General features: G+C 41.5%; 2 protein-coding genes across 2 annotated transcripts; both read left to right on the top strand.

Annotated features, from left to right (window-relative positions):
• The first annotated feature begins 6,543 nt into the window (after positions 1–6,543).
• LOC139294901 (matrix metalloproteinase-18) lies at positions 6,544–14,229 on the top strand. Its single transcript, XM_070916888.1, has 10 exons — positions 6,544–6,681; positions 9,226–9,482; positions 10,055–10,203; positions 10,299–10,424; positions 10,722–10,883; positions 11,437–11,566; positions 11,728–11,864; positions 11,986–12,145; positions 12,773–12,873; positions 13,884–14,229. The coding sequence occupies exons 1-10, from the start codon at positions 6,544–6,546 to the stop codon at positions 14,024–14,026; spliced, it is 1,503 nt and encodes a 500-aa protein (XP_070772989.1). The 3' UTR covers positions 14,027–14,229.
• Positions 14,230–16,232: 2,003 nt separating this feature from the next.
• Positions 16,233–19,145, top strand: LOC139294900 (collagenase 3-like). The gene is made up of 10 exons (XM_070916887.1): positions 16,233–16,331; positions 16,568–16,815; positions 16,898–17,046; positions 17,192–17,320; positions 17,457–17,618; positions 17,720–17,849; positions 17,942–18,075; positions 18,173–18,332; positions 18,448–18,551; positions 18,650–19,145. The coding sequence occupies exons 1-10, from the start codon at positions 16,233–16,235 to the stop codon at positions 18,757–18,759; spliced, it is 1,425 nt and encodes a 474-aa protein (XP_070772988.1). The 3' UTR covers positions 18,760–19,145.
• The last annotated feature ends 2,786 nt before the right edge of the window (positions 19,146–21,931 follow it).

Genomic DNA, 21,931 nt, shown 5'->3' with positions numbered 1-21,931 from the left:
AAATATGATGTGTAGTCCACTGCAATGGTAAATGCTGAAGGGGTTATGAATGTTATCTTGATTTGGGTTTGGGAAAAGGGAAAACAGTGTCATTGATTCAGAAGTCACATTAGCATATTTATTGTCGTATTTTTGACTCTGTGGATATTTGAATCTCCGCAACCTAAAGATATTTCAAGAGACCCTTAAACAAAAGTATAACTAAGGCTTTTGCTTATGTGTAGTTTTACAAGCAGCTGAGGGAGCTCTGCTTACAACACAGTGTTGTCATATCCCTTTTCAACGAGTATCGTATTGTTTTTGGATGTTCTCACTACATATGGGATAGTAACCTCCAGCTAGAAAGTGACAGTGATACTGTGTTAGTGTAGCTCGGCTGTCTTGTCTAGAGGATCCTCCTTCGTTTGCTCGGCCACAGGCTTCATTTTTACTTGAAATTTCCAATCAATACATGCCAAGACTGGAATTATTCTTTTCAATTTTTTGTTCATTGCCAAAGTTGCTCTGGGATTTGAAACATGTCATGTAATGTGTGAGACATGTAGACATGTCCATCTTTTACCTTGTTATAACCAACAGGAAACGCAAGGCTTCTAGTTTTGTTACTCAACCTCTAACACTGAATTTAAGTTTTGTTTAGGGCAGGGTTCAAATGTTCCCAGGTACTGTGCACAAAGCAAGTTGAACCACTTTCCACATCTCAAGTTTCTGTGGATGGGGAAACGCTTTCACAGTCTTTGAAGTGATACTGCGTACAGATGGACTAGAATCTTACAGCCACCCCTCAAGCCCACAGGGGCTGAGTGTTGGGTTGTATCAGAAACACAATGAGCCTCCCTCATGGTGTGTTCTATTAAGAAACCCCTTTGCTGGGATTTGACCAGCACCTGGCGAGTCTGATCAGGCACAAATAATGCAGAAACATAACTGGAAATGCATGAGCCCAACTAGCCCGTAGCCTATCTTAAGCCATTGTCAGTGACACGATCATCGGGGCTGATGTGTACAGCTAGGGTAGTTAAAATGGTGACAGTTGAAACTCAGCTAACAAAGCCAGCAAACAACCTGCTTAAGAGGAAGATTTGTAATTGTTAGCATTCAGTCAAAGGACCAAGTGAATGAATGGAACATCTGAATCTGAATCATTGCATCTTCATAAGCTGCAGGCATCCGAGTACTAGACACAGCCACTTCTGAGTGGGCTTTATGCGTACGCTAAATCAGGTACTTAGGACTTAAACATATCCCATAATACTACTACATTTATTTATTAAATTCTTATTTATTGGTCCTTTTTCCTTTCATTTACTTGCTGTATGCCATGGCATCAAGGTGAAGAGTCGAATGGCACATATACACCTTAGAGAGGAATATCTTTGTGAAACAGTGTATGACACAACCACTAGGTGGCATCAATTTCCAGCTTACTTCAGACATTGCCACCTACCTACTGTAGAACTGTAGGATCTTTTCCTCGGGCTTCATGTCCCGGATCTGTGAAATGAAGGGCTTTTCATTTGTTTGTGTTGCTACTGTGAAATTGTGGATATGTAGTGGTAACAATAGAACCTGGAGCTTGAAGGACTTGTGGTGAACTGGAAGATGCACAACATTGTTGTTGTACGGATATATTTGTGTTTGTCCTAAACTGCTCCGTGCCGGATCATCTCCTGAGGCGACGCACGATACATTCATATTTCATCATGCCTACACGCTGTGTCACTCACTCTCATGTGCTTGGGTATAACAGTTGCGTGAACCCAGTGTTACAAACGTTCATAAGCACAAATGTATAAAAGTATTAACATTGTTCAAATGTCTGTGTGGAATCTGTATGTTATTATCTTGAAATCGCTGCTCATCAGTAGAGGTAAGCAGTCATCAAAGAGGGTGCCTTACTGTTATCCTTGCAGTGTAATCCAAGTTGCCTTGATGTTCATGATAAACCATTCAAGTTGTCCCCCCCCGTGCTGTGCATTGTGCCCTTCCACTGATCATTAGCAGCTACGGCATCAGGAGGACAAACAATAACAGTGCTTCTAATGCAAAGCGGGTGCCTGATTCTTTGGCCTTCCATTCATTTCATGTGTCCGACATCTTAGTCGCAGGCTGTTCTGATGACGTTAACCGTAGCTGTAAGTGATAATCCTCATGCGTTGAGGCCAGAAGAGCAAACTCTGCCAACATCTTTGTTGAACTTTGGTCATGTGCCAGTCTTTAATGATGTCCTGTATTGTCAAATAAAAGAAAATGTGTCCCGACAGTTTGTCTACAGAAGAACTTTATTTGGTTTCTTTGAAGCCGCACACTGTATTTCTCCTCGTGTTCATGACAAACGTATGCTATTTGAATACGACACGAAGGCTGCGGTGTCAGTAACCGTTAGAACACTGACAGTGTGACTCATGAAATCTCTATCTACAGTTTTGTGCATCTTATCACAGATAGTGTTATGTTGTTTGGGGTTTGAATTGAATTGAACCGTCGTTTACTGGCTGTGGCTCAAACACACTGCGGGCGCCGTGTTTCCGTAATGCTCCTGATTCTCATGGATATGGGGGTTGTTTGCTCTTTCCCTGCATTTGAGCTGGGAAGCCGGCATTTGTAGAGTGGATTCAGATATTTCCTGCTGAGGTCATAGTATGACCAAACATCACGCTTTTGACACACAACGTTATCAGACAACCCACTCAGTGCAGATTCTGAGGAAACAGTCTGTGTTCTCTGAGGAAGTGTTGTGGTATCGCTGCAGACCATAATAACTGCAGCATGCAGAAGGCTTGCTCCAGAGCAAGACTACCAGCTCGTGTTGGACACAGCTGAAGAGTGTGCGTCACCTGGACGTTTCATTTAAGGGCCCTGTTACTGATTTGCTCTTGTAGTCACAGAGTCCTTATTGAGTCACATGAGTTCGTCACAAGAAACTGCCCACAGGTTTCAGAGAACATGAAGGCGTGTCAGACACTTCACCATACGTAACGACGGCAATGTGGATGTACGTGACCCTTTAGGTTTTCTCTCAAACTCCAGCACTGGATCAGGACTCCTTCTGCTCCTTCCAAAAGCCGATGAGAAGATGCAGACAGATGACTGATTAGAGCCAATAATCAATCGCTTTGTCTGACACTTCACATATACCTGTTAAAGATGACATGTAACATCTTTGATTGCAAAAAAAGAGTCTGCATAGCACATTTGAAATCACTAAAACGGTAAAACATGGCTGACAGGGTTCAGTATTTAGCAGCAGCTTACAGGCGTTTGAGCGCACTAGAGAGCAGCCTCAGTGTTTGTCGTAGTGTGAACATAGTGTGCTCCGTGTGGGTTGTTTTAGGACAGAGTCAAACCAAACCAAACCAAACCAAAACGATGTATTCTGCGATGTGATCCAAAAAAAATAGTTTGCCATTAACACGTTGTTGTCCTTCTTTATCTTCCTGGCTGCAATTGACAGACCCTGACAATCAGGGTCTCTAGACATCTCTCAGTGTGCTGTGAGAAGAGCAAGTTTAGACAGAGAATCATTTCGACATCCAGGGTACGACACATTCCTCTCTGGGTATCATACATAAACATTGTTATGTAAAGGCGGTCGACGCTGAATGTTCCACAAGTGCTGTTATGTTCTTTCCAAACCTCTCCTGTCACTGTCATTTTCAACAGGATGTTGGCCTCCGCATCAGCTATTGATTCAGATGATGTCATTTTGCTGTACACACATCAATCAGGCTTTGCATAAATAGTATAATACACACACACACACACACACTGTGGATCAGAGTGCGTAGCAGAGGGAGGTATCCTGAACATAACAGAGAGCCTACACTGTCATTACTCAAAACACAGAGCTCTGGCTTTCAGACTTTTTTTTGCAAAAACACAATCACACACACACACACACACACACACACACACATTCCACAGCTGGCACAGCTTTAAGCACTTGTTTGACACAACTTCATTGGTTTATTGAGAAAAGGAGGAAGACACGTCTTCCGTGTGGTGACCAATCTGTAAAAATCCCCTGCCTTCTTCGTTTGCCTGGCATGTGAACGACCCTCGACTGAGCGTTTGGATTCAAAACGCCGATGGAAAAGTTTGGACTTTGATATTTGATGCCACGAACCTGTTTAAAACCTTGTAGTTCAAATAATTTATCATTTCCTCCCCCGTGTTGACCAAAGGAGGAAATGTCAAATGATTAACATTTGTTAGATGGTTTTCGTTTGAAAGTCAGTGATCTGCTCAGAGTGGTGTGCAATGTAAATCTGCATGCTGGAAAAAACATCTGGGAGAAAGACACCAATCACTTTAAATCGTCACCCAGTGGATGAGGAAGTATTCAGATCCTTCACTTGAGTAAAAGCACTAATATCACTCTGTTCAAATGCTCTGTTACAAGTAAAAGTCCTGTATTGAAGTAAAATGATGTAATCGAAAAATGGCCCCTGTGACTATTATATATTATCTCATTAGATTATTATTACTCATTCATTCATATAAACAGATTTTTATTGTTGTAGTTGGCAACTGATGTTTTTCATTGTGGGGTTAATCTGATGATCCTCTTCTCCATGAATCAATTGATTGTTTGCTTTGTAAAAAGTCTGAAAATAGTGAGAAATGCCGTCACAATTACCCAGAGCCCAAAGTGACACCTTCACAGCGTCTGTTCTGTCCAGGATTCAGCATTATTACGCATTCACATCTGTGAAGCTGGAACCGTGGAATGTATTGAATGAAAAATGACTGAAATACTTATCAAACTAGTTGCCAATGATTTTTTTGTTGTTGTTGGGTAGTTTCATTTGTATGCCAAACCCTTCATTTGTGAAGTAAAAAGGAACGAAAGCACTCAGATAAATGTGGTGGAGTTAAAAAGTATATTTCCCTCTGAGATGTGGTGGTGTAGAAAGTGGTATGAAAAGAAAAGACTCAAGTAAAGTGCAAGTACCTCAAATTCGTACAGTGCTTGAGTAAATGTACTTGGTTAAGTTCCACCACAGTCATCACCCACTTACTGCAAAGCAACAGCGCTTCATTCATGTAATGTTATTGGAAACACCAAATCCAGTTTTAGCCTGCAGGGACAGTATGGGAAGACATTATGAGTCAGTGCCGGTGCGGTGTGTAATAGAGTCCTAATGAGAACCATTAGCAGGTTTTTCCCAGTGTCCCCACCTCCTTTGACTCAGTCTTAGTTGTATTGACTGCCATTAGATTGTCTCCAGGTGTAGAGGTCTTGGTCCCGGGTTCAGGTGCATGTCGCAGCCGTAAAACAGATTTAATCTGGTGACGCCTCGTCATTACCGAGCTGACTCATGTTGGGAATGCCCGCTGACTGAAAGCACCTACGGAGAGGCAGCTGCTTCTGACGTCGCTGCTGAAACACTGGGCATACTCTGGCAGACTTCCTTGTTTTTTTTGGGGTTTTTTTAAAGGTTACTGTACATTTTAAGGTAGAACAAACAAGCAGTTGAGATTAAAGCCAGAAAGTAAGAAAGAAAGTGAAATATTCTCTGAGATTATAAAGTCGTACACTTTTGAGAAAAAAAAGAAAAACCTCACAAATTCTCTGAGATTAAAGTCACAAATGTACCATACTTTAAATGCTTCTGCACCGCATCAGTTCTTGACTTAATCCCCAATATCATTCTTTTCTTATTTTAGATTTTCCTGATTCGGCAGGAATTATAACCATATTTTTTCCCACTTTGCAGCACAGTTGAGTAAAAATGAAGACTATGATTAATGCGTGTCTGTGGGCTATAACCCAGAGTGCCCAGGTTTTTAACCCCTCAATTATCTGCCATCATAAAATTACACTGTAATGTTCTGTAACACCTCTTATATACTGTTTTGCATATAAGAAGTGTTTATGTATTGTTCTGAACATGCGGTTTTGGAGCTCTGGCATGCGACAAAAAGGACTCACAGTAGTTCCATCGCGAATCAGCGCGCTCGTAAACGTGATTCATGGTGTGTGTGAAACGAAAGCGGTTGTTTTTCTGCAGAGCACACACAGTTACATAGAATCCAAGATTATCCCTGACATTATCATCCAGAAGAATGGAGAATTTAATCTTTGTAGCATACCTGATTGGTATAGTAAAGTTCCCATGTGCGTACTGTGTCGCCGTCGTCGTCGTCGTCCACTTGCAGGTTGGGACAGCTCTGCAGTTCCCCTGAACCCTGCAGGAGATAGGGGCAGTTTCATACTAAGTTTAGCAATGTTGATAAAAAGAAAAAAAAAATGTTTTTACCACTAAATCTAAAAGTGGGACTGTTTCTGAGAATTTTGGGCCAGTTAGGACTGATTTCCTACTCTGAGAGGCTTTATAAATAAGGGCCTTTAGAGGAGACAAGAGAGACATTAAAGAAGACCCTGTTATGCGCGGAGCCACCAAGCGGTTCTTGTTGGGACAGGAGCGCTCACACATAATTAACAGGTGGCCCACGCTGCAGCTTTGCATACGGCCCTGAGTATCAGCAGCTGCACATCTCAGAGACAGGCTGGCTCGCCGGGACTCCTGCTCGTCAAACATGAAGATGCTCTGGCTGAGTCTTCTGACTCTCATGGCGCCCGGCCAGACTCGTGTCACGGCCTTGCCTCTCCGAACCCCAGAGCTGCCTACACAGCCCCACGATGGAGCGCCTGAAGCTGACCGGGAGCTTGCAGAGGTATTTACCAGTTTACATGGGATATGACCCCTGTCAGAAAAAAACGAATGTACAGGTCTCTGCGCTGGGATAGTGTTGTTTTATTTATGGCAGATTCACTCTGGACAGCTACCTTGACCTGAGTGGAGCTTTGCTCAGGTGTAAGGATTTGTTAGTTCAGCTAAGTGCTGGATTTCCCTAAAAGCTTCTTAAATGACCTCACTGTTGACCCACTGATAGGATCTGTGTTTCTGTTTCCAGAAAAACACGGTACATGGCTCCGGAGATCTTCACCTCCGCACATTTATAGCAACTAAAACAGTTTTATGCTTTAAAGTGCTATTTTAAAGAAGAATCCTTTTATTTGGGGATACACATCATCATTGAACAGGAATATTGAAAGAAGTCATTCCATGTAAGCTAGTTTATTTGTGCCTTGTTACACAGACAAACATTTCTTTGGAGGTATAATTGTTTTTCTTTTTTATTGGCATTTTTTTTCCCCACATGACAATCATTGTCATTGTTTCCCTTCCATTTTTTAGCCACTACGTTACCAAAACTTCAATCACTTGGTGGATTGAGTGCCCATGGTGTTCAGTGAGAGCTGTTTTTTTTTTTTGTTTTTTTGTTACTGTGGAGCAAAATCAGGTTCAAATCAGCTCCTAAAAGAAGAGCAACATATTACTTATTATACGTGAGAGATTCCTTGCCATGTGTCTTGGTGAATATATCCGTCACCGTCTGAAATCTCCAGTCATCAGTTCTTGATGCTCGTTCTGCTGGAAGCTGAGAGCTGCTGTGTGTACTCTTGTGATATCACGGGTACACGGCGTGATCATTTTGTTGGGTGAAAATAATACACAACTTTGTTTTACTTCTAATGATGAGATAACAAAAGAAATCTTCATACAATATCTTAATTAGCTAACTGAATTATTTCTGTGAAACCTCATCTGAAGTCGGACGCGCTGATAATGATTCTGTATGAAAGTTGGCTCCGCTCCTATCAGTCTGACTGGACTCACTTCTCAAGAAGGCAGTAACAGTGGGAGATGCGTCTTACAGAGCCAGCGTTATCGTGTGGGAGCAGATAGTGGAGTCGGGAAATAACAGCAGTCAAAACATGTGAGCAGCCGCAGCCACAGACAGTCACTGTCAGTTATAATTACTGAATGTAAGTGAAGCATATTCGATGACTGCCGATCCTGTGCACACATGTCAGCTTGATCTGAAATGTCCCACATTTAAGTTTCACATTTTCTGATGAATCATGATAATGGTCCTTTATTAACTGAGATTTTTCATATTTCATATAGTCAGTAAAGTGTTCAATTGTGTTTTCTGTAAATATGATTTCTATAATACTGTTTCACTGTCATTAACTGTCAAGTACTGAAAGTTGGTCACATATTTCACATATTTTGTTAAAAATAAAAAAACGTCAAATATGTTTACATTTCCCAAAATAAGGAATCATACAGGCACCAATATCAATACCCACTGCTAGTTCTTTAACCATTTACTTTTTGTTGGCCCAAAAATAGTCCAATTATACTTTTACTTACTATTACTTACTATTAGTATATTTTGTACATATTGATACCAGCCTTACACTTAATGACTGTCCTTATTAAATGGACTTTTAATACTAGTACTTTATCTATATATTATTTACACTTGTATACTTTTTGTTTTTTCATTTGAGTACAAAATCATTGACAAACAATCAGCAGCCACGTCACAGAGGTGCTACAGTGAATCAGTCAGAGGCCGCAGTATCTTCAGGCCTTGTGCGGCTGCTGTTGACACCTACAATTACATGAGTGCAGCAACGTTACTGCACCGTTCTATTATTAAAGGTTTGAGAAAATGTTTGGAATGTTTACTGTCAAGACCGTGAGGCGAGGCGAGGCGAGTTTATTTGTACTGTACCTTTCAAGGCAAATTCAAAGGGCTTTACTTTAAGACAGAAAGGCATTAAGAAACGACGTAACGCAAGGCAATATATAAAGACATACATAAATAGGATTTTAAAAAGAGTTACACAAAATAAGATATACGACACAAATAAAATAGTCCCAAGCAAACAGAAGAGTTTTAAGCCCTGGTTCGAAAGAACTGAGGGTAGAGGACCTCGAGCTTTCCGGGAGCTTGTTCCAGATAAGTGGTGCATAAAAACTGAATGCTGCTTCTCGTGTTTAGTCTTGACTCTGGGGACAGTAAAACCAACAGAAGTCTCTGACAAACAGGAAGCAGGTGTAAAGATCTGAGGACTGGAGTGATGTGATTAACTCAGTCGAAATGAATGAGCCTGTGTGGACAAAATACGGCAATGACGAAATTGTGCAAAACATATCTCTTACGGAAAATGTGCTGCAGTTAAATGCTACAAAAGCTATGAGCCGCCTTTTGTAAATAGATTGTGGTAGATTGTGAAATCCTTTGGGTACAGAAAGAAGTGAACTTGATGTGTTTGAACGGTCAGCTCAGCGTACATTCATTGCATTTCAGTTGACTGCAGTAATACACCCTTTTGCATGCTGACTGAAGTGTCTTCTTCAGGAATATCTGCGGCACTTCTATGGCTACGAGCCCAAGTCAGAGAGACATAAGAGGACTACAGACACAGATGCAGACGCTGATTGGACGACTGGACTCTGTGACAACGTCCAGAAGATGCAGCGCTTCTTTGGTTTGCCCCCAAGCGGAGAGCTGACCAAAGAGACCCTGGCGGTAATGAAGAGGCCGCGTTGTGGTCTGTCGGATGTGGAGCGATTTGGAGAGACGATTCGCTGGAAGAAGAGCACCCTCAGCTACAGGTTACAAGTGATCAGTGAAAGCGGTGCCAATGTGATTTTTACTGAAAAGCGAACGCGTCCCATCAGGCGAAATCACAGACTGCAACACTGAAGAGCATCCCATCACCACTGTGAGGCTGTACTGAGGCACGGCGGCACTTTGAGCTAAATGCTAACACAAGCATGGCGACATGAACACAAGAGCAATGCAAACATGCTTATGTTTAGCGGGTGTAATGTTGACCATGTTCACCATCGCAGTGGTGTACAGCTGAGGCTGATGGGAATGTCATTAGTTTTGCAGGACAAAAACCAGTATCAAGTATTATTGGACACATTTAAATTTCGACGTGACGACGATGCTAGAGGAAATGTTGAGGGATCACGAGAGTTCTCACAATTTATTCTGAGGAGGCCATGAATGGCTGTACCAAATTTCATGGCAATCCATCCGATAGTGTATGTTTGGCATTGCCATCCATAGACCCATATAGTCAAAAAAGATGATTCTACTCTTCTTCCTGTAATAGAGAAAGACAATCAGCAGTCAAAGATTAATCAAATTAAGTAGTAAAACTATCTCTGCTCCTCAGGATCGCTGGCTACAACCTCCCCATCCCCACCTCAAAGGTTCACAAGGTCTTCAGAGCGGCATGGAGGCTCTGGTCCAACGTCGCGCCCATGAAATTCCGCAAGCGGAGCAGGAAAGAGGCTGACATTGTCATCTCCTTCCACAATGGCGGTGAGCTCCAAAGACAACCAGATCTCCTCAAGTCAAGTTGCATTGCGCGGTGAGGGCAGGGTTCACTGAGCATAACAGTTGACTGTTTGTTGCAGACCATAAGGACGGCTCACCTTTTGATGGCAAAGGAGGAATCCTGGCTCATGCCTTTCTGCCCGGGTATGGTATTGGTGGAGACATACACTTCGATGCTGATGAAAACTGGAGCTTTAATTCTACTGGTACAAGAGCTAGCAATCTCACACGTGCACACACACACACACACACACTCACTACTTCTGTATACTACTGTAGGCTATATTACATTTTGTTGGGCCAACTGAATATAGACTGGAAAGCAACCACACCTGGAGTAACCACAGATTCACATTATTTGTCCAAATTAAAGTCTGATATGAGATATCTTGAGAACATATCACACCACAGATGGTGTGCCATGTATTTGGGGTAGAATAGCAGCGGCTTTGCCACCTCTCTGTGCCGTAAAAACCCTCACAAGGTTTGCATTCCTGCTCCAGGTTTCAACCTATTTGCTGTAGCAGTCCATGAATTCGGACATGCACTCGGCCTGCCCCACTCGCCCGACCCCGGAGCTATCATGTACCCAGCGTACAACTTCGCCCCCAACCATGAGCTGCAGCTCTCCCTCCGCGATGTCAAAGATGTCCAGCACCTGTATGGTGAGTTGAATGCTGATTCTTTTCCACAGCGGGCAGAAAATGAAATACATGTTGTTGTGAGACTGAGACTGTATAACCTGCCCACTTTAATTTTGCTTTAACTTCACACGATGACGCTGTGTAATCAAACACTAACTTGGTGTTGATCATTGTGTTTTTGCTGCCACTGCAGTGGTGTAAGACAGCAGCTCCCAAAGCTGAAAAACCACAACATCCTCTTTCTAATGTGTCATCATTGCTATGCTGAAATTTGCGCAGTGACGTTAAAGTTACTAGACAGTGACCAGCGTCAAGGCTTTATTTCCAAATCTGAATTGTCCAGTTCTCACGGTCTTAGATTTCCCCATTTCAAGTCTGCTATCTGTATTATTACACACTGTAGATCTAAAAGGGATACACGAGTGAGTCGGCTGCGTTATGAAATGACATTAACACATAAGGCCTGCTAATGTAAATCACAGTCACAGTCCCTGCACACATGCAGCTTTTATTTGGGTGCATTTATTGTTTCTGTCAGAAAGGCACTTCAACTGTTTGCTTCTGTTGCCTGCAGGTATCAGTTCCAATTTCGCCTCACTATTCTCAAAAAAACCTCCTCCAAGGACGCCTGACAAATGTGATCAAGACCTGTCCTTTGATGCTGTAACAGAATTACAACAGGAGGTCCTCTTTTTCAAAGACAGGTGTGTGTGTGTGTGTGTGTGTGTGTGTGTGTAAGGCTGTCCCTGTACCTGCATGTCTGCGTCACGAAGGACTTGCTTCTCGCCAGGCGTCTCCTTGCTTCAAGGTCGCCGGACCGGACAAAGATCGAAATGGTGTTGGAGATAACTGTCTGTCTTCTCAGGTTCATGTGGCGCAAGCACCCTCAGTTTGATGAAACAAGAATCACCCTGATTAGCAGTCTGTGGCCAGACAGTGTACCTCCCTACCTGGATGCTGTCTATGAGAATGTGGAGAGGAATGTTATTGTGTTCTTCAAAGGTAAAAGAAAGTCATATTTGAAGAGAGCATCTTGAGTTGTGACTTTTCTATTGATAAAAGCAGGTATACCTCAACAGCATGCCGTGTCTGCGACTGTGAGACGCTGATGTTTTTGTTTCAGGTCAGCAGTACTGGACGCTGAGGCAGTTAACACTTGAGGAGGGTTTTCCAAGAAACATTTCGGACTTGGGCTTCCCCTCCAGAATCAAATCTGTAGATGCTGCTCTTCACTTCAGAAATGACCGCTACACTGTGTTCTTCACTGGCCACGAGTGTTGGAGGTGTGACAGATCCCACAGTTTCCAGTCTGTATGCTAGGCGAAGCCAGGTGCTTGACGGCCGCGTGCCGAATGGACAGATATTGTTGTTTTTAAAGTAGGACTGTTGCTGTATCTAACCTAATTCCCGGATATCTAAAAGATCAGGCAACTTCAAATGCAGTAACATTAAGTAATCGATTTATTATCATGGTTTCTTCAGAATAAAACACATCTCGCCCTATCATCATACAGTTCACGTTTAAGATCCATGGTGGAGACGTCCTGGATCCCAGTCTATCTATAATTGTGTCATGCTAGTCCATCATTTTACTATGTTGGTCTCTTCTGTACACATCTACTCCTCTGCTGCTCTTTTATCCTTGTTATAAAGGTTTTTTTTTTTTTCCTTATCTGAATCGAGGGTCTAAGGATGGAGGGTGTCGTGAAAGCCCCTTGAAGCAAGTTTGTGATTTGTGATATTGGCCTATGTAAATAAAATTGATCATTGGGTTTTGATGTATTGACAACTTACACATTTCCTGTGTGCGTTAAGCAGAGTGGCTAGCTGTCACTGGTTTTGCTACTCCCATTGCTATAAAACACAGAGACGAAGCTCTAACGTGCTGTCTTGCTGTGTGCGGCATCTAGGTACAATGAGCAGCAGAGGATGATGGAGGGATCGCCGACACTTACAGAGCAGCGGTGGCCGGGGATTCCAACTCCGCTAGATGCAGCCGTCTTCTACGACGGTAGTTACATCACCCTTCCTTTTACGGCCTTCCCTTTCACAAAAATGTGCCACACATAACATTTGAACATGCTTTCATGAAATTAAATGTAGTTTTAAAAAAAAGAAAAAAGCAACCAACACCAGGTGGTTTTCTTCCTCTCCACCACAAGGCAATGTGCCAAGTCAAACAAATCAAACAATAGGAAACTCTTTGCTTTCACAAAGTCAAAATATTTTCTATAGCTTCCATTTTGCCCCACGCCATAACAAAGCCACGCACAAAGAGCAAAAGGACGCACGTCAATGAGGCTCTAGCAGTACATGCAGACAGGACGGCAACTGCCAGCAGATGCACGAATCCCTGCAAATAATGATAAACGTAAGGTGTTATCCACTGCTAATGTTGCTTCTCTTTTTTTCTTCACAAAAACAAAAGTAAACAAACATGAATATAGCAAAAAATGATACAAATGAAAGCGCATTGTTACAGTTTCATAACATCATTGCGTGAAGCAGTATTTAATGTGGATCGTCCTGTCTGGCTGACACTGAATCCATTTCAAAAGGTCCCTAGCCGGTGCTGGTGCTGGTGCTGGTCCACATCAGGTTCATGTATAACCTACTGTACGTGCATGTGCTGCTACAGTTTCTTTATTCATTGTATTGCTCCATTGCTACTTGATGTACGCTTTTGTCTTTGTGGCTACACAACAGGCTTCAGTAAATAGTAACATCAGTTGCAAGCATGTGATTAAAATAGCAGAGGCTACACATGAAGCTCCACAGCTTCTTGCAATGACAGGTGGTGAAAGGAAAACCACTTCATGTCCACTAAAGGAAAAGATAAAACAAGTTTAAATGAGCATTCAACAAAATGACGCAGGAGCCCCAGCAGCCAGTTTGTTGGCATCACCACTGTGAACAATGATAACCTGCTGTTTTAATAATGCTTCACGCACTGTAGCCCCTCCGGTGCCAACGTTGATGCACATTTTATGTATCACAATAATGAAACCTCGCTCCCAACAGGATTCGTGCACTTCTTCAAGGGAAACATCCTCTACAAGTTTGACCCCGACTCCAAACGCGTCGCCTCCACCAGCCCTGCTAATGACCTGCTGGACTGCAAGAAGACGGGTGACAACGAAGCGCTGGAGACGGAGAGGAGGTGATTGAAGGAGAGCACTTTGATGATGATGATGATGGTGTGTGTGTGTGTGTATTCGCTGCGTGTGTATACACAAAGTGTTACAAAACTGTATATTCAGCAATAACCCATGCACCCAATACCAAACTGGGAACTGATGACTTATTCAGGGAAGTGGTAAACAGTGTTACCTCAGCGTGTAATACAATGGTGTAATAATGGCATTTGTACCTTGTATCAAAGTACAGGTTTTTTTTGTGTTGTGTTTGGTTTTAAAGTTTACGTTTTTTTAATTTTTTTAAATGTACGTGTTTTATTCAAATGTTGCTGCTAGACGCGTGTGATTTTTTAAAGATTTGAAATATCTTCATATGTAATGCATGGCACCTACATTTCTTCTAAAGATGCAACATTTCAAATGTGTTTTTTGGTCCTACCTTTGCATCACTGTGACATTGATTTTTTAAAATTGGCAAACAAACTTTTTTTTCCCGATTAAAAAACCTTTACCTTTTCCATTGCAACACTTCCGCGTGTCTGCATTCACTGGTGTTGATCAATTTACCTGAGACAACATATTGCATCAGACATTACTGTTCCTCTGTGTCAACTCTTACAGTAACAGTGACCAAAATGTAGCTTTCCACTAACATTGCTGCAGTGGTAATATATATTACAGACAAATCTGGATGGAAAATAACCACCTGTAGTTGACTCACGCAGCTCCTCCATCAAGTGAAAAACCCTTTTCCATGTTTTCTATGAATAATATTTTTCCCATTGGTGAGTACTCCCTAACCTGTCAGAACCTTTCATTTGAAATGTAGGGCAACGGGGCTTTTGTTCATAATGACGTGACACAACATGTATGTGTTTTGTGTGCAAGCGCACCGCTGTTTTACCTGAAGCCGCAACAGTGAGAGGGCTGGAGAAGAGTTTGTGAGAGTCGAGGCCGGACTATATGATGGAAAAACCTGAGGGTCAACAAAAACACTGATATAAAATATTAAAATAAATCGTCAGACACTTACAAAATGGCAAGCACTGCTATAAAACTCATGTCACATATATGTCTTTGAGAACAAAGTAACGCACTGATGAAGAAGAAGTTGTTGTCACCCTAATCATCATTCATTTTACATTTTATTCCAATATTTAAATACCTAATATTGAATGTAATCAATGTTCATGTTCATTTTCAGCTGTTATATTTTAGGTCATTTGTTTGTCTATTATTTCTTTGTTATTTTAATTACACTGCTTCGCAGGTTTGAATTAAGGAACAAATGATTCATTTTTTGCATAATTTGCAGATTCTGACATTTTGTTAAAGGCTGACAAAACAATGTCCTCATGTGGTCATTTAGTAGCAGTTCTGGAGCTTTCAGTCATACCACACGAGCTCCTTCAGCAGATGGAAGCAGGGCGTTTCTACATTTCTTAACATTGCAAGATAAGGCTGATTTTTGATAAGATAATCCTTAAAAGATAAACCTTTATTGATCCCTCAGCGGGGGGAATTTGCATTGTCATAGCAGCATACAGGATAGTGCACTAGCAAGAGACATAAGTAAGAATAATCAAGATATAATAAATAAAAAAACAATAAAGGCTGTTATAAAAAAGAAACTATAAGAACAGTAATTTACGAATTTACAAATTCACAGAAAGAAAAAAAGCTAAAGGAATAATATGACAATATATCGTAGTTACCTGAATTAAAACAATCTACCATGTGTCCTATGCATGTCTATCACTGTTTTCATTTTGAGGCAGATCTGGATCCAGATACAAGTATATTATTGTATATTATTATACACATGAATGTTTTGCTTTTTGCTCGCAATAGCTACAAGATTTCCACGAGCAAGACAACAGTTGGAAAAGCGAAAACTGATTCTGCAAAATAAAACACATTTCAAAACTCAATCTGGAAGTGAATCTGAAAAAGATCCATGAGATTGTTCTGATCTTTATTTCACACAAACGTCTTCCCAGGCTTAGTCTGTTGCATGTAACAAGCCTAAATGTGTCATGTCGTCATCATAATTACAGTATCTTCTTATGGGAAACTTTTTTTTTGGATGAGCAATCAAAGCCAGACTTCCTCTCTTATCCATAAAAGGTATATTGAGTCACTGGCTCGTGGAGGTGGTTGCTCAACACACCCTATCCTCAGACTATATAACCGCTGCCTCCAGGTCAGAAACACAAGTTGAATTCAACGAAACATGAAGACTTTCAATCTGTGCATTCTACTAAGCCTGGCGGTCGCAGTTTACTGCGTGCCAATACCGCAGATTACTGTGCAGGATGAGAATTTTGCAGAGGTATGTATGCTTGCTTTGCCTTTTCGCTCATGTATTCTCACTAGTTTTACATTAAAGTGCATTTGGGAATGCTCTAGGAGTTCTGGATGTTATGCTGTTGTACTGAGGAAGAAATGAAGTAGCTGCTTAATGTAAATACCTCTCTGCATATTGACAAATGCATCCTTTCTTCCTACATTATATGTGTTCCACTGCTGATGCATATTTAAGGATCCAGCTGATGTTCTCTCTTGCAGAGCTACCTGAAGAAATTCTTCAACCTAACAGAGGAGACCGGCCCAACAATCAGACGGGGGATCAGCCCGGTGAGCAGGAAGCTGAGTGAGATGCAGCGATTCTTCGGTCTCCAGATCACCGGGACGCTGGACGCTGATACCTTAGAGATGATGAAGAAGCCCCGCTGTGGCGTTCCAGACAGCAACATAGCCCGTTTCTCCACCTTTGGAAATAACCTCAAGTGGATGAAAAACAGCCTCACCTACAGGTGAATGAGGGAAGATGTGTGTGAAACAGTAATTGTGGTAAGTCCATCTAATAATATTCTTGACCACTTTTCTGTCCTACAGGATAGAGAACTACACACCTGACATGTCTCAGCCAGAGGTAGATGACTCCATAGAGAAAGCGCTGCAGGTTTGGGCCAAAGTCACTCCTCTGAGGTTCACAAGAATCTACAGTGGCATCGCTGACATCATGATCTCCTTTGGCAGCAGAAGTGAGTACAAAATAACTTTTCCCTTTGTCTTTAAGCACATTGGAAAGCACTGAGATGCTGTCTGAAAGCCCGGCTCAGATTTGCTGCTCTATATGTAGCTCTGTTTGGTCTGCAAAACCTGACGTGAATATGTTCTTGCAAACAGACCATGGCGATTTCTACCCCTTTGATGGCCCTGACGGCACTCTTGCCCACGCCTTCGCCCCATCCTCTGGCATTGGAGGAGATGCTCACTTTGATGAAGATGAGACCTTCACTTTCCGCTCAAATACCGGTTCGTTTGTTATTGATGCTCTGCGTAGTGTCTCTTTTACTTACTAACTGCTCTGTCAGTGTATGTTTTTACATGATCTATGCTCATCACCGAGAGGCGCTGTAACTGACCTGTAATTTGGTGTTTTCTGCTGTAGGCTACATCCTCTTCATGGTGGCTGCCCATGAGTTCGGCCACTCCCTGGGCTTGTCTCACTCTGATGATCCCGGTGCTCTCATGTACCCTGTGTACACATACAGAAACCCTGACACCTTTGTTCTGCCCCGGGATGATGTCAACGGTATCCAGTCTCTCTATGGTTAGTACTAACTGGCTGGATCATCGATGCCTGTTTGCACAAATAGCACTTGACCAACATCTCTGTGTTGCAATGAGACGCTGATTTTATTTAACCTCCAGGTCCAAACCCTGACAAAGATCCTGTTAAGCCTGAACCTGAGCCCCCCACCACCCCAGATGCCTGTGATTCAACCATGGTCTTGGACGCTGTCGCCACCCTGCGAGGAGAGATGTTCTTCTTCAAGGACAGGTATTGTAGACATACAGTGGCACGCCTCAAATATCTGAACATTATCTGTCAAGGGATGCTCAACAATCATTCCTGTTCTTGTGTTTTCTCAGCTTCTTCTGGCGTAGCTACCCCCAGAGCAGGACACCTCAGCAAAGTCTCATCACAAACTTCTGGCCCAATGCCCCCATCAACATCGACGCTGCTTATGAAAGCCGATACTCAGACAGAATCTTTCTCTTTAAAGGTACTGTTTTTGTTCTCTATATCTACCTAAAGATGGACTACATTATTTACCTTTACATGCATATGCTAAAAAGTATTTTCTTTTCATCTCTATACAGGTAGCAGAGTGTGGGCTTTCAGTGGCTATGATCTCGTGCGTGGCTATCCTAAATCAATTTCCAGTTTTGGTCTGCCCAGAACGGTGGAGAGAGTCGATGCAGCCCTTTACGATGCGGAATCTGGCAAGACTCTGTTCTTTGTAGGCAGAAATTACTACAGGTGTGTTCGAACAACGTGATGTGAAATCAATTCAGGTTGCTTCTTCAGGTGTGTTGATGGTTTCCAAGACGGTTTGAGTGTCGAATCAGTCTAATCACTATCTGTGTTTCTTCAGTTATGATGAGGCCAAAAAGACCATGGACCGGGGATTCCCCAAGCGGTCGGACGAGACCTTCTCCGGCCTGACCAGCAAGGTGACTGCAGCTTTGCAGTACAGAGGTGAGTAGCATTTAAAGCTCGTCAGAGTTTTCCAAGTCGTGACCACTGATATGAGAAAGCGTTTGCACAGAAACTAACAGTGAGCCTCTGCCCTGCAGGTTTTACTTACATCTACAGTGGACCCTACATGTTTGAGTACAGCCTGCGCAGCGGCAGGTTGTTCCGTGTGCTGAGAAATGACTACTTCTTGCGCTGCACCAACTTCTAGAAGAGTCTACCACCTGGGTCGTTTGTGTAGAATGACAATGAAGGAGTGTCCATGATACATAGAAATATATAATCTGTTGTTTCACACTCTCGGGTATATACTGGATATATGCCCTTCCTGAGAACAGTTATTTTAAATCATTTTTTATTTTTGTGATGTCAGCCATTGCTATTTAAGTTACTTTTTATTAACGGTTTTATTTAATTTATGTCATATTCATTGTTTAATTATTGCTGTTGCTATTTTTTCTCGTTTTCGTGTTTAATGTTTAACTTTGGGACAAATAACTTAAATGTATTTAATTGTTACATTTGCACATGTGTACACCACTGTGACAGACCACATGAATGTATGTATGCAAAAAATAAAACAAAAATGTGACAGAGCATTTTCTCAACAAGGCTGTGTTATTGACAGGGTTCTTTTTACTATATGAAGAACAAAGTTGCTACTGGTTAGTCAAATACATTGGCCAGTGTAGAGTATTGGTTATGAACAGAAATATGAAAAAAAGAAATTCAGTAATATACAGTATCTGTAGTGCATTATAAAGACTTGAAGGAAGAACATGTGAGAAACGTAAAAACAGATACAACTGGTGACGCTATATAGATGTCAAGAGCCACATACTCCCTCCGAGACTTCAGCATGTATAATGTTTACCATCTTAGTGTGCTAACAGTTGCTAAATAGCACTAAACACAAAGTACAGCTGGGGCGGATGGGAATGTCATTATTTTTGCAGGCATTGGAAATTGAAAGGTTTGACCTGATGATGGCGCTAGATGAAAAGTTTGAAGGATCATCAAAGTTATTACGGCTCCTCCTGATGGGGGACATGTGGATCTGCACCAAATTTCACGGTCAACCAATAGTTGAGATATTTCACTCTGCAGCTACAGTATATGAGACAGAAGCGCATATTTAAGTGGTTACGCTGTACAGATTGTAAAGCCCACTGAGGAAAATGTGTGATCTTGGACTATTTAAAGAAAACTGACTTGATCACAGTTAACAGTCATGTCTCTTTCACTGACTGTCGCTCACTGCCATTCACTGTCAACTTGCTGTCCAGACAGCGACATGCAACTGGCTTCTGTTGTCAGTCTGGTTCACATCCTGTGTTCGAATTACACCAGCGACAGTGGAGTGTGGCAATGAGGCTTCATTTCTTCCTCATAAGTAAGTGTGCTCAGCTGTCATAATAATAGCACGTTTTATTCACAGAGCATTTCCTTTATACAAATGCTTTATATGGCAAAATCACATATAAAGCAAGATAATGAAAAGCTAAACACAAAAAACAAAAATCTAACATAAACCTGTATTAGTGATTTTATGGCCCCTTATAAATTTGATATTACGCATCCAACAGAGCAGAGCAACATTAGCATCTGTTTGGAGTCGTGTTTGTGTCCACCTGGAGAATGTAAGTCTAATATTGTCTCTCCTTTTAGCTCCGTTTTGGTCTTCATTAACTCCTGAGAAACATATCTGGCTCTTTAGCTGCTAAATGCTCCACTGTGTTCACCAGCTGGCCGCTAACTTTGCCTATCAGAGCTTTTTTGCTGTTGAAAAATGATGTTTGTGAGAGTGAACCGAAATGGTAAAGCTGCGGGCTGTAAAACCAAACCAATGAGCTAAAAGATACTAAAACTCTCCACAGAGCTGAGGGGGACTGATAGCTGTACCTGATAGCATTAAACTTTAACCAGTACAACACGCATTTCATGAAGGTTGACTTAAACTTATGTGAGTTTTCACACAAGGCCTTGGGAAATATGTATGTAATGTGTGATGCAAAGCAGTAACACTGGAAATATACAGGAAAAAAAATGCAATAAAACAGTGAAATACAATTTTAGTATAAGTTTGTGCTGTATATGGAAAACAAAGTATTGTAATTTATCTCAGATATTTTCAATGCAGCCAAGTGGACAGAGAATCCTGTCTCTCTCTGTGTGTGTGTGTGTGTGTGTGTGTGTGATGTACGTCCAGCATGACCCGCATTACATCTCAATAGACTGGTCACTGATGAATAATACAGGGAGGTTGGCAAAAAGTTGTAACATCAGCATGTTATACAGCATGTCATAATGCAATGTTGTCATAGTAACCGCAATAATGTCCCCGAAAATAGATACACAATATGTCCTGGAAACAGAAATGATTGTTTTTTGTGTAATAATTAGACCTTTGTGTATTTTCTGTTGATTTGATGTTACAAATTGTGTGTGTGATAAGCTTTTTAAGAATAGAACAGAAAGCCTTATTGTCCACTCAACATGGAAATTTGTGTTTGGCTTCAAAGCAAAGCACATGGTGTAATAAAAAATGGAAATATATAATAAATGAATAAGTGGCCCTGTAATAATAAACAGTGGGGATGAAAGTGCTAAAATGATAAGAATAAATACACATGTTAAATAGACATCATCATTTGTAGAACTTGTTTTTTTTTTTTTACATTGTTCAAAATACTTTTTAAAAAGTATATTTTACAAAACACAAAATGTGTTTTTATTTCTTTTAACATGCAGCACAGCTCAGTCACAAATGTTAAAGGCAAAACGCTACATTTAAACATTTATATTTTGCCGTAGTAAAAAAAAAAAGATTTAAAATGACTTAGATGCTGCTTTTTCATTGCAACACTTTCATCCCTGCTGTTTGCATTTGCTTGTGTTGGTCAATTTACCTGAGATGTAAGTTGCACAACGAAGACAGGACTGCTACTCCCAGTGTCAGGAAACAGCAGCGCCCAAACCCACAATGCAGTTTTCCAAAAAAAAAATTATGTAAGATACATAAATACACATTGTAACAGATTTTTACAGATATAAAAGCATAGAAAATAATGTATCTTAATGTTATCATAATGTGAAAATGACTCACAGCCGTAACCTAATTGTTACATCTGCTAAGCTGTTGTGACGTGGTTGGTGAGTACGGCATGATGAGTGATCTGTGGCGTCTACAAATACTCCGTGACCTGTCAGGACTTTTGTTCATGACATGACGCAGCTTGCCTGTGTTGGCTCACAAGGCACAACACTTGTCTCGTCCCATCAGTAGCGGCAGCAGCAGCCTGAGGGTTAGAGGCGAGGCAAGTTTGCCAGTAGGGACCTTCATTCAATTCATGACAGACAGCCTTAAAAATCTGAGGAGAATA

Source organism: Enoplosus armatus, chromosome 13, assembly GCF_043641665.1.
Source record: "Enoplosus armatus isolate fEnoArm2 chromosome 13, fEnoArm2.hap1, whole genome shotgun sequence".
Lineage (NCBI taxonomy): Eukaryota > Metazoa > Chordata > Actinopteri > Centrarchiformes > Enoplosidae > Enoplosus > Enoplosus armatus.
The sequence above is the reverse complement of the archived record's forward strand: the minus strand, read 5'-3'. Positions and strand labels throughout refer to the sequence as shown.